Source organism: Daucus carota, chromosome 4 (assembly GCF_001625215.2).
Source record: "Daucus carota subsp. sativus chromosome 4, DH1 v3.0, whole genome shotgun sequence".
Lineage (NCBI taxonomy): Eukaryota > Viridiplantae > Streptophyta > Magnoliopsida > Apiales > Apiaceae > Daucus > Daucus carota.
The window spans coordinates 44,264,136-44,281,834 of record NC_030384.2 but is presented as its reverse complement, the minus strand read 5'-3'; the positions used below and the strand labels follow the sequence as shown (position 1 = coordinate 44,281,834).

General features: G+C 32.7%; 2 protein-coding genes across 2 annotated transcripts; one reads left to right on the top strand and one right to left on the bottom strand.

Moving 5' to 3' along the window:
- Positions 1 to 383: 383 nt before the first annotated feature.
- LOC108215832 (uncharacterized) lies at positions 384 to 2,172 on the top strand. Its single transcript, XM_017388420.2, has one exon. It carries the CDS (start codon positions 636 to 638, stop codon positions 2,037 to 2,039), a length of 1,404 nt encoding a protein of 467 aa, XP_017243909.1. The 5' UTR covers positions 384 to 635; the 3' UTR covers positions 2,040 to 2,172.
- Positions 2,173 to 16,160: 13,988 nt separating this feature from the next.
- On the bottom strand, positions 16,161 to 17,263 carry LOC108218047 (protein MIZU-KUSSEI 1). Its single transcript, XM_017390967.2, has one exon. It carries the CDS (start codon positions 17,219 to 17,221, stop codon positions 16,313 to 16,315), a length of 909 nt encoding a protein of 302 aa, XP_017246456.2. The 5' UTR covers positions 17,222 to 17,263; the 3' UTR covers positions 16,161 to 16,312.
- Positions 17,264 to 17,699: the final 436 nt, after the last annotated feature.

The window sequence follows — 17,699 nt, the reverse complement described above, 5'->3', positions numbered from 1 at the left end:
GAACAAAATATATTGTAATCTTCCACATGTAAAACTTATATGATATTCAAGATTTTAAATGAAATAATGATTTCGTAAAACATGATGTGCAAAACTATACGTTTTGCAATGTTTTCATGAAATAATTTACTTGCAGAACATAGGTGGTCTCCAGAAAAAATGTGGTCTCCATTGAACTTAACTCTATTATATATATATAAATTATTAATGACATAATAGAATGTAATAAATTTTCTTTGAAAATAACTTTTTAAATAATTTTAAACTCAAAACTTTAAATATAAAAATTTCAACCTTTTAAATTCTAACTTATATAAACTAAAAACTGATTCATAATCTTTTTACATAAATCATACAAATTTGTCACCAACGAGGACCACCTTAAGTAATACTCTAACAGCCAAGTAAGCTTAAAATAAGCGCACGATAAAGGCATAAAAGAAAGTGGAGGCATAGCCAGCACAACAAAGAGACATGCCAAATATATTCAACTTCATCCATGTAAATTGTAATAGAGTCTCTCTCGCACACAGCACACACTAAACGGGCTGTCCAGCTAATGCTCAAACTACCAACCAAACAGAACTGCTGATACAATACATATATACATTAACACAAACTTATGTAATTTATTTATGCTTTTCAAGTCATCATTATCCACCGTCGCAACCACCGCCAGCGCAGCCGAGATCTGGGGAATGGGCTTCTTTCTCATCTTCTTCCCCGAGGAAGAAGAAGACGAAATCAACAACCCCAATACTAAAAAATTGAAGCCCTCGATCACATTCAACACGCTTCTCCGGCGAACAAATTCAGTCCATCTGGTCTCGAAAGCCCAGTCCACTATCTCCATTTGCGCGTTGCTTGTTTTCTTCTCTTTGCTTCTTTTCACTCTCTCCACTTTCGAGCCCACCGCCACTCCCAGCTTCCCGCGGCGACAGCTCAGTTCTATCAAGCTCTACAAGCCCAAGCCCAGGCCCATTGTTCGTGAGACTGTGCACGCGTTTCAGGGGATGGGGAGCTTGTATACCAGAGGGAGCAGAGCTATGAACAGTTTGATTATATGCCATGTAATGGACTCTGTGTCAATAAGTGAGCTTGGGCTTTTCTTGAGGCTGTTGCATAGGTCTTCGCTCACCTCGAGATCGGACGTTTTGTTTGTGTTCCCCTCGGGGAAATCAAATGGCTATGATTACGTGATTCGCCAGGAGAATGACTCGGTTCTTGAACTCATTGCTCGGTTCAAGGACTTGAATGGGAGTAGTGAGTTGGAAGCGAGTTTTGATGTGACTCAGTTTGTGAAATCGAGTGAGAAGATGAAAGGGAGTGCGGAGGCGATATGGGGGAGGAGAATTCGGAGTGGGAATTTCAGTGGGGAGAATGAGACCGAGTTGACTCAGTTGAGTTATGGCTCGGTGGTTGGGTTTGAAGTGGACGAGCTTGACCCGGAAAACTCGCTGGCTGGGTTCATGGACCACGTTCCGTTGAGTTTGAGAAGGTGGGCTTGTTATACGTTACTTCTAGGTCGGCTTAGACGAAAGTTCAAACACGTCATGTTAGTGGATGTGAAAGACGTGTTGCTACTCGGTGATCCACTCGGCCGAGTCAAGAATCAGAGTCCCGAGTCGGTTTACTTGTCAACAATCTCTACTGCCACCGCTAAACATGGGAGGAAAAATCACCAAAAAGACGTGATTACCCCTTCGATAATATCGGGCGGAGCGCGGGGAATTCGGAGGTTAGCGAACTCAATGGTGACGGAGATAGTACGAGTTGCAATGCAGCACAAGAAGAAGAACTCGGTGACTGACTCAGTGGTATTGAACCAGCTTGTGGGGAATGACTTGTTAACGAGCAACATTAAAGTGGTGGTTTCGCCCGAGTCAATACCGGAAGCGAGTTCACTCAGCTCAGTTGTTTTGTCGAATCATTCGGTGATAAGACGTGGAAATAGCAATGTCGAGGAATTTCGTGTTGCATTGATGAAGCATATATGTTCGTTTAAGTTAGATTCTTCGGTTTATACTAGTGATTGTTAGGAAAAGTTTCGAGTTGAACATAGAGAGGAGTGATATATTAATTATTACTGTATTAAACAGAGTAGCGATTTGTTTTTTACTGTCCATAATAACAACATTTGTGGTAAATGGTAATTATATTTGTTTCCTTTTACTCATGTCTTCTTGTTGTTCTTCTGTCTAATTAAGTTAACGAGGGTATATCCTGTCATTTATCGTACGATGAGGTCAATGAGTCAAGGTGATAAATTTGACATATGATTGTCAGCTTGCTAGGAGCTCTAAATTTTGTACCGACATATAAATACGCTGAAATTTTACCAAGTTGACACTCGCACTTGCAATATTCGAATTATCTGAAATTCGATGAAAAGAAGCAAGTCACAGTGATATGATTCGAACCAACTATCCACTCGTATTTGCATAATTAGTTACATAGTACAAAATGTGGTGTTGGTAAATTAAAATGTTTCAGATGAGGTAAAAGTGTAGGTACGAGTGAATGAGAATGACAAGAGTGCAGATTCTTGTATTATAGTACCACTAGTGAGTGAAAAGCCTGAAAAGGATGAGACAGAAGTAGTTGTGCAGTGGCAACTGCATTCTTTACGGTGCTTTCATTGTGCCATGAATTGATTTATAAGCACACCGGTTATTTTAGGTATATCATTTTAATGCCTAAATTAAGTGTTCAATTAGCTATCTGATTTTTGAATGGTCTCAGAATTTAATCAATTTAATATGTAAATTTTAATTTTAAATCATATAAACTACTTTTTTAATCAAAAAAATATTTAATTTGACTAATAATAAACAGCGGCACTAATTAGCGATCTTTATATTGCAGAGTCATCTTTGAAGTTTAAGGTGGTGTTTGACCTTTTATTTCATGATTTTTACTTTTTTCTCAAATATTTTTATCACTTATAAATCATAATTTAATTTTAACTTTTATTTTTTTAGACAAAAATATTTATTTTAAATTCAATCAAACGACTAATGGTGGAAGGAACAGTAAGTGAGTAAAGTACGGATGCAAGTTAATGAAGTGGGGGGTGTTTCCCACGTGGGCATTTCTCTTGGTTTCACAAAGTACCAAACTTTTCCGGTGCTACTTCTCCAGTCTGGATCCTCAAGACTTAAACCTTGTGTGGTAGGAGTGATTATTACGCTTTCTTTTCTTACCATCTCATGCTTGTGAGTTTTGTTGAGCAAATTTAAGTCCCTGCTCTCTGCATACTCTTCTGCACTGCTAGTTGTATATTATTTTATCTGATTTTATGCTCCCAACACTCGTATTTTCCTATTCCATAATAAATGCCTTCCGAAATATTGCAATTCAGTATTGGTCTGACATTGGTATTTAACATTTTACAGATGTGTGAAGATGGGATGAGTGAAGGTGTTGATTCGCAAGGAGATACGGTGTTATCTGAGGCCAATGGACCATAACAGACCCAATCTTAAAGGCATATTGTATGAACAGGACGGGGTTTCATATGGGCGTATGTAGACAAAACTATATCTAGCTGTATTTCGTATTTCATGCATTCGCATTGCCCTTATTGAAGCCATATAATTTTGAGCACATGCTCTCGGACCAAAAACCTTTTAATTCCTTTTAGGTTAATTATCTAATTGGTCACTGAAGTGGGCATAATGAATCAAGTTGGTCACTGAATTCAAAACGGTATCAAGATGGTCACTGAAGTGGCCATAAATATCAAATAAGTACCTTAAAATATGAATTCAAGCAATAAAAATATTATTTATAAAATTTTACACATTATTTTTGAATGTTATCAAAACCAAGTAAAAGGTTATGACTTCTAATATTTATGATAATATATTTAGATTTTATCAAGTTTATTTATTATTTATTTTTAAATAAAACAAAAAAAATAACTATATAATAAAATATAAATAATAAATAAACTTGATAAAATATAAATATATTATTTTGAATACTAGAAGTCATAACCTTATAGTTGGTTGTGGTAACATTTAAAAATAATGTATAAAACTTTATAAATAATATTTTTATTACTTGAACTTATATTTCAAGGTACTTGTTTGATATTGATATTTATAGTGACTTTAGTGATCATCTTGATACTGTTTTGAGTTTAGTGACCAACTTGATATATTAAGTTCACTTCAGTGACTAATTTGATAATTAACCCAATTGTTTTTACTATTTTTGTTGTTTGTAAGCTATTACATTCTCGTCAATCTCGAAATATAGAGTATAATTTGACTAGCATTAAACTTGTCCTGTACCAAGTTGATGAGTGGAAACAATCTATGAATCACTACTAGAAATATGCGGCTCTCTCAAAAGATCGTAAATGATTATATTTTCATCGATTTTATAATGTTATATCTTTCTAGTATATTGAACTTGTCTGAGAATAAGCTGGTCGATAAAAGCTATGTATCAATCACTACTAGAAACTAGCATTTTACCCGTGCTACGCACCGAATGGTTATTTTTATAAAATAAAAATAAGTTTGTATACTTACAAATTCAAGTACATATTGTTTTATCATTTATATAATTTTATTACATAATATAGGTATAAATTTTTAAGAAAAATAATATTATTTCTTAAATACTCTGCTCAACACCCTCATATTATATGAAATGAAATAATCATATTTTCTTTTCAATCAAATATTATATAAGGATCGACTATCGTTTAGAGATCATGGAATGCGAATGCAATCCCTGCTCCCGGTTTCGGATTCAAAATCTGAATTATCTCAATTTCATACTGAATCCTGAATTTGCACCGATGTTGATCTAAACTAATTTGTTTTTATAATATGAGATATTGAAAACTAATATGAGAATAAAAAATGTACATATAAAATTATATCATCGTCAACAATTATGTAATATTTATGTATGAATTTTTTTATAGTATATATGAGGATTGGGGAGGCAGTTAGTAAACAGGGAAGGGAGCTGGGCGAGTAATTTGAGGGCCATAAATTTTTTCAATTTTCCGTATTAAATAAAGTAATGTCAGATTAAGGTCGATCGGGTCGGGTGGATGCATCCCCTGATATCAGTCATTATTATTATAATATATAATTTAATTAATTTGTACGCAAAAATTCATTTATATCCGCATGATTAGTTTTCGTTGCCATAGTTTAGAAAATTTGTATGCACTTAACTTATTTACGAAGTAATATAAATTATTAAATTCAATGGAGCATGCCTTAAAGGTATAAATTTGTAACAAAATCACTCATGTAAATAAGATTTTATGAATTTAAGAAGATAAATATATTTTATTTTTATATCTATTTTAATCACGAACATAATGAAAATTTTGTCCTAATAAATTGTAAAGTCATTGTGAGATTTCTATATTGGTCGTTCTGTATGTTAACTTGCGTTTATTTTATATTATTTTTCTCATTATAATTATAAATTTACACTTATAAAAACGATGTTTATATTAGAGGGTGAGTATCCAATATAACTCATTTTCTGCGCATATTGTCCATAATGATCACCCACACTAAAATGGACCAAAATAACCACAAAGAGTCGCATTCTCTGAATGCGAATACTGAGTGCGGATCTAGTTAATGCGCATGCTTTGGCTGATTTTGTGCATGAGCATCAATCGTGTGTGAGGATTAGACTAAATTTTGAATCTGCTTGCAAGTTACGCATATATAGTATGCGTGACCAACAAACACGCATAGTCAGAATGCGTGTCATTTTTTTTGTTCGCTTTTGAAAACACATATATGATCAAACATACAGCATCACGGAGTCCAAAGCTATTTTGGATATGAAGAAATATGCATGGGTTGTCTTTATTTGGATCAGAAGTACCCGTAGTGGTTAAATCACTTGATTCATATACGCGCATCCTTTGAATGCGCCACTGATTGGTTAAAAGAGGCATCAAAAAGGCATCAAACTCGACGTTTGTTATTTTGGGCATGCATTACATAAATATTAGTTATTTAGGGCATTTTCACTATATTAGATGAGTATGAATTTAATTTTATAAAATATGAAATATTTAATTTTATATCATATAATACTCAAAAGACCATGTATATCATGTAATACATGTTAATATTTTAACCACCGCAATAAATTAGAAATATTGTTTAGTCATATAAAAATTTATGGCGGACTCGTATAAAATTATTTTAACCACCGCAACAAATTATAAATATTTTATATTTAATTTTATATTATATAATACTCAAAAAACCATGTATGTCACGTAATACATGTTAATATTTTAACCACCGCAATAAATTAGAAATATTGTTTAGTCATATGAAAATTTATGGGTGGACTTGTATAAAATTATTTTAATTTTAACAATATTGTAATATTTATGTATAAATTTTTTATAATATATATATGAGAACTGGGGAGCCAGTTAGTGAATGGGGACGCGAGCGGGCGAGTAATTTCAAGGTCATAATGTTTTTTAATTTCCTCTATTGAATAAAGTAATGTTGGGTTAAGGTCGATCGGATCGGGTGAAACATGCCTAATATCAGTCGTTATTATTATATTATATAATTTAATTGATTTATACGCATATTCATTTAATTTGCATAATTGTCATTATAGCCATATTTCTGATAATTTGTATGCACTTAAAATATTTATGAAATAATAAAAATTATTAAATTCAATCGAGTATACCGTAAAAGTGTATATCTTGTAAAAATTCACTTATGTCAATAAATTTTATGGATTTAATAAAAAATTTGTCTTAGTAAATTATAAAATCATTGTGAGGTTTATGAAAACTGGTCATTCTGGATGCTAACTTGTATTTATCCTATATTATAATACCTGAGTCTACCCAGGTATGCAGTTAACCAATCACATTATAATTATATATTTATAATTATAAAAACGATGTTTATATTGGCTAAGTGTGAATTTAATTTTCTAAAATAGTAAATATATAATTTTATAATTCATATAATACTCGAAAGACCATGCACGTCATGTAACATGTTAATATTTTATCCACCGCAACATAAGGAAACTGTTTTTCTTTGCCATCGAGTAAATAAAAAGCTCGTTCTAATCTGTAGGGTGTGGAGACTCGTATAATTTTAAAAAAGATTTATCAAATTGATCTAAACATATAATTATTGATTATTCATATAAAAAAAATTTAAGGATGGACTCTGATTTGTTCTAAAATTATCTAAAGTTAACGGATGAATATCATTGGCCTAAAATAAGGAATGATATATTGATACTAAATTAATTTCTCTTTTTTTTATTGGTTAACATCCTAAATAATTTATTTTTCATAAATTGAATTGAATTGAATTAAATTACTTAAAGTAAATCTCAAATTCTATTATTATCTAATTAGATTATTTTTAATTAGATAATGAAAAGGAGTCTAATTAGTTTAGTTATAATCAGATAATGAAAAGGAGCTGATTAATTATATTGTATAATAAAAAATTGTATTGACTAACTCATGATTAACTTGTATGTGGTTAATATTTTGGATAAAATTTAATAGAAGAAAAGTTGGATGATGAATAATATTACTGCTAAAATAATTCTTTTTTTTCTGATTGGTTAACTGCATAAGGTGGTTGAAAGAAAGTTGAAGAATTAATATGATTGGTCTAAAATTTAGGAATGGCATCTGATCAGTCCTAAAATAATTCTTCTTTTTAATTGGTTAACTGCATTTGAGGATGGACTCTGATTTGTTTTAAAATTATCTAAAGTTAACGGATAAATATTATTGGCCTAAAATAAGGAATAATATATTGGTACTAAATTAATTCCTCTTTTTTTATTGGTTAACATCCTAAAATAATTTATTTTTTCATAAATTGAATTGAATTAAATTAAATTACTTAAAGTAAATCTCAAATTCTATTATTATCTAATTAGATTATTTTTAATTAGATAATGAAAAGGAGTCTAATTAGTTGAGTTATAATCAGATAATGAAAAGGAGTTGATTAATTATATTGTATAATAAATAATATTAGTGCTAAAATAATTCTTTTTTTCTGATTGGTTAACTGCATAATGTGGTTGAAAGAAAGTTGAAGAATGAATATGATTGGTCTAAAATTTAGGAATGACTTCTGATTGGTCCTAAAATAATTCCTATTTTCTGATTGGTTAACTGCATATAGTGGTAGAAGGAAAGTTGGAGAATCAATATGATTGGTCTAAAATTTAGGAATCACTTCTGATTGGTTCTAAAATAATTCCTCTTTTCTGATTGGTTAACTGCATACCTGGGTAGACTCAGGTATTATAATATAGGATAGGATACGAAACCTTCTCAGAAGTCAATAGATTATTACATTTTCGTCAATTTTACAAATTTGAGGGAAGCATGTACTCACTCTGATCCATAATATAGGTCGTTTGATTGTTTACACATAAATTTAGGTGCCTTGATCACATAAAATATTAATATTTTTGTAATTTTTTTTTAAAATAAAAATATATATCTAGCAGTCGGTCAGAGGAAGCTTGAATAATACTGAACCGATTAACATGAATATAGTATCAACTGGCACATGATTGGAAGATTCTGCGTAGATGTTAGGAGCGGTGCAAATTTGAACGCCGCCTCGCGGAAATTGGTACCAGCGGCAAACCCTTTTTCTCGTGTGCGAGGGTCATAGTGGCGAAGTTCATTTCCCTTGTTATATTTATTTTTTTATTCGTCGACGATAGTTTACATAGTATTCGCGTAAGCATCAATAATTTGACTTATACCTGTAAGACAAGAACATTCAATATTGAATCGGAGGAATTTTCTTATGATGATGGATACATTTTGTCATGTAAGTTTCAAAATCCTAAAAGAACTTGCAGCGATTGAAAAATGTCCAATCTTCCATTACTTAAACATTTAACCAGAATGACATTGTGTAACAATGCAGATTCAAATTATTTACGAATGAATTTTAAGCGGAACTTCTGAAATTACTATACTCATTTAAACAAGCAGAAAATTAAAAGAATGTGAACTTAAAATCCATTTAAAACCATCATGTTATTGATCAAGTGAAAAGGATGTTATAAAACCGCAGAAAGCCTATTCTACTGTTCATGTGGACTAGAGGTCCAGAGCTCCCCCAATGTGATTCCAAAGCGCTAGAATTCATTCACAAATAATTCCTTCTCTCCCTTTCAATTTTGTAGGTGAGATGTAAATCTTGACAGGCATTTTAAATTGATATAAAATATAATTTTATAATTTATTTTGATTTATTTTCTTTATAAATAAAAATTCAATATTTAAGTTCTGATACAAATATTCAAAAATAAATTATAAAATTATAATTTATATAAATGTTAAAATATATGACAAGCGATAAAAAATGATAAAAAATTGAGAGGGATGGAGAAATGAGCGTTTTAATATATTAAAATTATAATCAAAATACCCGAAGTATTTGAAATTTTAGTAAATGTGGATTTAGTCGTACATTAACTAAACATTTTTGAATAGATGGTCGTTGTGTATATACGTGAACACGTTATTCAAAATAATTTACAAAATACATAACATATAATTATTCAAAATTGCTAACCTATTAAGAATGGAAAATATAAAATGAAGCTTTCAGTCCCCGTATTGAAATAATAGATAGATTTTTAAGATTTTATATAATAACAGTAAAATTTGAGTAGAATAAATATGGAATAATTTTTTATAATTCATTATTCTCCATTAGTCTTATAGGGCTCCAATTATCCTTCTCTCCCTCTTTTCTCGATGTTTAAACCGGCTAAAAAGTGCTTGTCATTCATATAGCTGGATTATTTTATCGACATTTCCGCAGAATTTAAATATCCTTCCCTAATTATTTTATTGTTTTTATTTGTCAATTACGTCGTTTATTATCTGTTTGATTTTCCCCGATTGTCCACCCCAGTATGTTTAAATACTCCAGACTTTAAAAACCAATATTCCACATGAAAGCCGCTGGGAAGTAATGAAAATTCGGTTCCTAATCAAGGCGCTGATTAAGCTGATTTAGTACTAAGTACTTTGCCTCAAGTTATGAGCTGTGACCCTTAAAGCTTGGCCGGCCATCATATGGTTTAGGTGTCAGCCCGGGTGGCTTCTCGTATATGATCATGGCCCTGGGCGACTAGAACTTTAGTTAATCATGTCATATGTTATAATTACACATCTGTACACACGTTCCTTACTCGCAATATAGAATATGAATATCCATCGAAGCTGGACTGCAGATATGTTCAAACTGTAGTTTTATTTTATTTTGGTAATTAGTGATAAGTACCGTGGCACTAAGGAAACAGTAATTTCCCAAAATGATTCCTTGTACTAAGATATAAAGGTAAGCTTGATTGCGGGAGTCATCATTGTTCACACCATCGGCCATGGCCATTGTTGCTTTGACTTTGGCACAGAACAGAACAGATAACTTTCTTCTAAACAATGTTATTGCAATACTAATATTAATATTTTATTCTTTCTGGGTGCCATGAAAAAGCTGGTGGCTCCATATACTCGAATTTTGGGCAGGCTGACAATCCACCTTTTTATGAGTAATTAATTATTTGGCATGCTTTTGTTCGTTTGCTAGTTATGCAAAACATTTCTCCCAAGTAGGGGTGTGCATGGTGCGGTTTGGTGCGGTTCCGGACATTAACCGTTACCAAACCGATGAATGCGGTTCGGTTCGGTTAATCATCACTAACCTTAACCGCACCAATTAAAACAGCTTTTCGGTTGCGGTTAACCACTAGACGTTTGCGGTTTTTTTTCGGTTTTTCCACTATTATTTGCTACTCTTGTGCATAATGATTTTTTAAAAACAATATAAAATTTTCATGAATATGTACAAAATATTCGGTTACTATTTACTATTGTTTCTATATGAGGATATAGAAAACATTACATACTTTTATCTAAAAAACTTTAATACACAATAAAAACTAAAACATACATATTTTGACAAGAAATTAGATGATGTCAAGTCAATAAAATTACCTAAAATCAACTAATCATGAAATTCAAATAAAAAGTTTTCAAAAAGTACATAAATAATAAAATAGGTTTCATAATAAAATTTGATTAGCAGATTAACGGAAATATTTCTGGTTTGCGGCAAATCACAATAGCCCTAGTTTACGATCAAGAGCTCGTCCGAATATTTGGATGCCCGGTTATTTAAGTGACTCAGCAAATATGCAAGTATGGAAGAAGAACCTCCATATAAAATTAGATGTGAAGTTTAAAAATGACTAAGGTCCTTATTATTATTATTAATAATATATATATATATATTTAAATATATATATTTCGGTTCGGTTAATTTCGGTGCGGTTTTAGCATAAAACCGAAAATAAAACCGCACCACTAATTTCGGTTTTTTATCTCGGTTATTTTCGGTTTTATTTGCGGTTTGATTTTTTTCGGTGTGGTTTTTCGGGTTTTTTAGGGTTTTTTTGCGGTTTCGGTTTTCTCTGCTCGCCCCTACTCCCAAGTGTTACAAAAATTTTGCAGTCTTCAAGGCAGCTAATGCTGGTCTATTTAAGCTAGCAGTTGAATAAAAAATCAACTATCTGCCTAACTAAAAATAGAGAATATAGTAATTTGTCAAGAACTCGGTCAATTATTTGTATTCGTTTCGCTTCAATCTGGCCAGCACAATCACTTTGTCGAAGGAAGCTGCGTAAAAATTAATCAGAAATCAATAATAAAAATATAATGAAACATTTATTCCAGGCCTGTACGTATTGGCAGTCTTTATTAGATTTTCTACATATTTTAAGATGAATTCAAAAATCATAATAAATAAAAACCACCACATTTAACAACCTGCTTCAGAACTATCGCGCTTGTGCTCGGCAGCTTGCTAACAAGTGAACAATGAGGGAGAAAATGATTTGCATTCTGATCAGCGTTACTGTATTATGTTTGTTATTTTTTTTTTCTGGCTTGCAGTGAACATGGATACCTGTGTGCTCAGGCTAGCTTCCCAGAGCCAAGTCCTTCTTCACCGGTCATAACTGTGAGTGTTTTGATACTAACTCCTTGTCTGGTTCTATAAAAGAATAGTGTATTTTAATAAATACTTGCACACGCGTTTAAAAGTTAGTGCAACTAAATGAGTTAGTTGCGGGAATGATAGTATTTTACATGAGTTAGTTGCAGCAGAGAGTTTTTTTAATGTACTTGCAGGAGCTTGAGATGCACTTAGAAAGCAGTTTATAGAGCAGTCATAGTGACTCCTATATTATCATCAGGAATACTAGCTTTTAAAGGAGACATTCATCACTTTCAATATTTACAAGTGTTGTAAACGAGGTGCAATGGTTGCCTATTTGTTGTACCCAAGGCATCCTCATAAATTCCAAGGGGATGGAACGAGTACTGTAAGTTGCAACTACATGACCCATTTGGAGACTCTAGTTCTTCTCCATATCAAGCTAAAATATTACTCAGGCAATATAAATTACCTGCAGAGACGAACAATGTCAAATTAGGTAGTTTTTTCTGTCGAGACACGGTCAAATAGAGGAACTGATCAAACAGACAATACTCAAATATATTGCTGACTGGAATAAACACCAACTTAATTTATGAATCTGCAAAAGTTAGCGGCGCGGATACAGACATTTTTCTGTTCGATGCTCAGGCCCCGGTTTAACAAAGATGGGGAAAGAATGGAAATTCGATTTTTTTTTCCTCTGAATTTTTTTAAAGAAGGGTAGAAATTTTATTGGACAAATATATAAAAATCGTTTCTAAATTTGTTTATTACCACCCACTCAAATTATCATCTGGGAATATTAGAAAATTGTATATTTCTCGTCCTATTTTTCCTTTTATGGGCTAAAAGCTCTCAAAACATAGCATTAGTGGTCCAGTAACATGTAATCGCCCACATCTTTCGCTATCAATAGTCAATACAATGCAGATCAGGCACCAATAATGTATGCCTTTCAACAAAAAAGTGTAGCTAAATTCTAGTTATGGCCTTATGGTTATGGGTTTCGACTTTGTTTGGGCTACATTCTCACAGTCATGTGCAAAATATATGCCACAAAATGGGCTGTGGTACAAGTGTATAATATTAATCGGTCATTTGAGTATTATTGTTTTTGTGTAAAAGGTTAATGCATTGCAAAAAAGAAAAAGTTATAGAAATTTATACTAATAAGCAAGCAGTCCAATTTGTAGTCCGGCACATTAAATGTTTAAACGGTAATTTCAGTAAATTGCAAACTAACACAGGTTACTTGTTATGATTTTAGCTGGAAGATTTTAGCATGGCGGTGACTTGATGGTTAAACATTCAGTCTGTGAATTGGGCAATAAACAGTCTGAAAGAACAGGATTGTTGGGCCAAGTTAAACAAGCCTAACTTAACAATAATATATATGATATCTCTGTCATATTTAGTCTCTGGAGTTGCATACATTATTTCATTTGGAGCTTTGGCAAGAGGGTCTGTAGCTAGTTTAATACTTCCATCGATTTCTATATATTTTCTTTTATTCAATTTTATACATTTCAAAATTTTCTCGAAATAATATACTTTTCTAAAATAAAAATCTCTCTCATCCACTATTTTCATCTATCTTTTTCAAATTTATCATTAAAAAAATAATGAGTACGTACAGTTATTTTGCCCCTTTCTTTCTCTTTCTCATTATTTTATATTAATTGAACACTTCCGATCCAAACATATATACCCCTTAGAGAGAGTATGTTCTTGGCTTCCCTATCATACATGCACATCAACTGCAGTACTTTGATTGAAGCTTGATAGTTTTTGGTCAACATGTATTATGTTCAAATCACCAGCTCCCTATTTCATTTAAAAACCTTTAAGCAATCTCATACTGACCAAAATATCTCCCATTTCATAATATCTCCATTTAATCCAACACATTCATTTAGAAAAACAGATTTTGTAGGAGACAATATTTAAGACTTGAAATATCAGATTGGACGACTTCTGCAAAGGACAAAATCTGAATATATTTAAGGTACTTTTTAAAGCCATGACCCAAGACAGATGGACATTCATCGATATAGGATACTGCCTTTGCATTATCTGTCAACAGGAACCATAAAGTATTTATGCAATCTGAATATATTCAGATTAATTATATAGTGGGTGGAGGATGGGTCGTCGCTTAAAACGATTCTTCTGGTAATTGATATCTTTGTGGGATTCGACTAGGTCATATTCTTAAAGCTTTTGAGGAAGTTGAGCAGTGATCACTGGCCACTCAACTATTTAATTCTTGTATTGACTAAAGAATAATCCCATTTGTACCTAAAGAATATAGATTAAAGAATCAGTATTTTGAAACAGCCAGTACATTAGCCGGATTTCAAAATCAAACTTAAAATACATATCTGAAAATAAATCATGACTTATAAAATAATTATCTATTAAAATTTGAAATTATCGGGACTTACTCTGATCCCCTTAGTTCTATCATTTCCTGTCGTCTGTTTTATTAGAAATCATCTCTTTGTCTGGAATGTAGAAACATATCAAACGCATGTTCTTTCACAAAATGAACTTATATCTAATACTGTATTTACGTCTATAATCTATTGTTATGGACTTATAGTTGTGTGTTTGCGAGGATGCCAGAGTAGATGCAGTAAAGCGGCATGTATATGCATGCAATTATGCAAAAATTATGTTGTCTTCATTCTTTCACATGTGCTCTCTCTGTTATTTAATTCATACTCCGGAGTACGTGGTTGGTGTCCACCTATTCCCAACTTTTTAGTGTTGTTAATTTAAACAGCTAGGACTTGGGTGACGAATTTACGATACATATGCACAACAAAACGGGAAGAGGCAAGAAATCATGCACAGGAGTGGTTCTTGAGAAGCTGTTAGCAACATAGTGGTGTATTTACAACTTAATGAATGGTGGATGACACTTAAATTAAGTTCCCAAACCGGAAGCAGAAAGTCGTGCAATATTGCATTATAAATAATTCGACACTCTTTGGGGTCGTTTGGTTCGAGCAGTGGTATCGGATTGAAATGAGGAATCGGGTTAAGCTGGTATGGGTTTGAGGTATCATATCTGATATCATGTGTTTGGTTGAGTGCTGGAATTAATATATATAATTTTTATAAAAAATAAGTTATTAATATATATATTAATTAAAAATATTAATAAAATTATTATTGTCATATATTTTTGCATCATTGATTTAATTTTGTATCAAACATTAATATTTCATTAAAAAAAAATAAAAAATGAATATAGCTCATATCCCCATCTCATACTCACCTCCCCACTTGGGTATCAAAAACCCATACCTTGGGGGTTTAAGGTATGGGTTTCAGATTTTGTTTTTCTCAACCAAACACCAGGTATGGGTTTGGGTTTGGAATGGACAAACCCCATACCTCATTCCAGAAACCCACGAACCAAACGACCCCTTTATGTTTGCAATTAACATGCCTTTTTCAGTTTTTTAAAATTATAAGAAATTTAATGTCGCTCTATCAAATTTTCTAGTACTTAGTTCCAACATATATTAACAACCAATTTTTATTTATCGGTCAACTCAAATTTCTATTTTGAGTAAAAGCCCCTTTTTTCGGTGGCTTTTATACTTAGTCGCTTTTGTTTGGTGGTTTTTAGTGTTTTTTCTTGCAGTGGTTCTATCAAATGTTCTAGTACTTAGTTTAACATATATTAACAACCAAATTTTATTTTTTTAGTTAATTGTGGATTTTTATTAACAATTAATTTGATTATTACTCATGCAGGCACCCCAACTACAAAGGGTCCAAAATTTTCCAAGGAACAACAATTAGTCTTAGACGAGGTATATATGTTTTATACATATATAATAGAACGAGTAAATAATATATTACACAATTTGTTGATGACTAATATTATATGCAATAAAATATGTAAATAATAGTGAAGTTATGATTAATTTAATAAAAATTTAAGTATTTTGTTAAGGATGTGTTAAAAGATTATTTAAATTGAATACGTGACTTTTTTAATTTAGTAGGGCAGTTAAAAATCTCAACCAAGATTATCATTTTGACACGAGGGCAGGGGATTTGATGGACACTCTTCTTGGGCGGAATTGACCAATGATACGAAGATGAATAACAACATGCAACAGATATTGATTCAAACGAGCTAGACAATAAGCAGAAACAGTATCCTAATTTCTATCACCCACAAAGCATACAAAACAAGTTTACATGTAATAACCTTCATTCATCTCCAACTCGCATCAACAATATGAAATCTTCTATATTCTGAGGAGAAATATGCTGAGTTCAGGTCCCCCATTGCCATCGGGATTCATCATATAAAACGCTTCCGAGTCGCGCGTCCCCACAACTCGCTCAAACCTGGCTCTCATGTACAGCAACTCCCCCTCGGCAGCACTTTCTTTCCCGTCATCCACAACAGGAATCACTCCAGCGCCCACAGAAACACTCTGGACCGTGTCAAGCACGCGCCAATACGAGTCACTGCAGTCTCTCAACAACGCGTTCCCGCATTTCTTACCGTTACAATACATACTCCACCTGGGCTCGCTGAACAGCTTCCGCGGCTTCCCACGCGCCCCGCGTGGCTTCTCGCATTCCAAAGCGATCCTCACCAGCCCCGACGACATTTCCTTCACTAAAGAAGCGGTCGACATCGCTAGCTCGATGATCAGCACGGGTTCGGACCGGGGATCATCTTGAACCGCGAAGCTGACGTGGCCTCTCCGGTTGCCGAAGAGAGTCCCCGTGACTTTTTTACCCAGCGGCGGCTGTATGGAGAGGGGTTTAGATAACGTGAGCCACCGGCGCGTAGGGAGAGTCATGGGCAATGATATGAGAGTGATGAGTGATCGGAGAAAGCCGCCGAGATGCCAGTGGAAGACGGCGGAGGAGCGCTTGGCCACCAGGGGCTTGCCGGAGAACATGTAGTGAACGTCGGAGGAGTGATCGAGCATAGTTGAGTTGGTTGATCTAATGTAATTTGAAGGGATGATTTGTTTGCTGCTGCTGCGGCTGCAACTACTTGTTCTTGAGAGCTCGAATAGTTTCATTGTTTGTGGTTTTGTAGAGATTATTGTATGAAATATTAATTGAGAAATTTGAAAGGCGATGGGTAATGAATACAAATGGAAGCTTGTGCTTGTAATTTTTTCCATTGGTTGCATGCTGTCACCTTTATATATACACCAAGGAAAGATTAAAATTTATGGGTTTTATATGGAAATTTAAGGAGGGGTTTAATTTTCACGGACTACTACTAGAGAACATTATCCTACTTTACACGTGCATATTGTCATCTTAATGACGATTTTCTTATTGAGATTTAGATTAGGAAGAGATGAGAGATCCGGAGCGTGTTTGTGTGGATTTCATTTTTAATTTTGAATTAAAAAATATTTATTCATATATAATTTAGAAGTCGGTATAAAGTTAGAATTGATCTAAAATCAAAAGTTAGTAGACTTATTTTCTCAGAAATTTTTTTAACTTTCTTTTTGATACTCCCTCCGTCCCTTTTTACATGTCCATTTTGCATTTCGAGGAGTCAAATTGACTAATTTTTGACTAAACATTACAAATTATCTACTCATTATTTTTAAAATCTGAAAGTTGCATATTAAAATAAACTAAATATACTTTCTA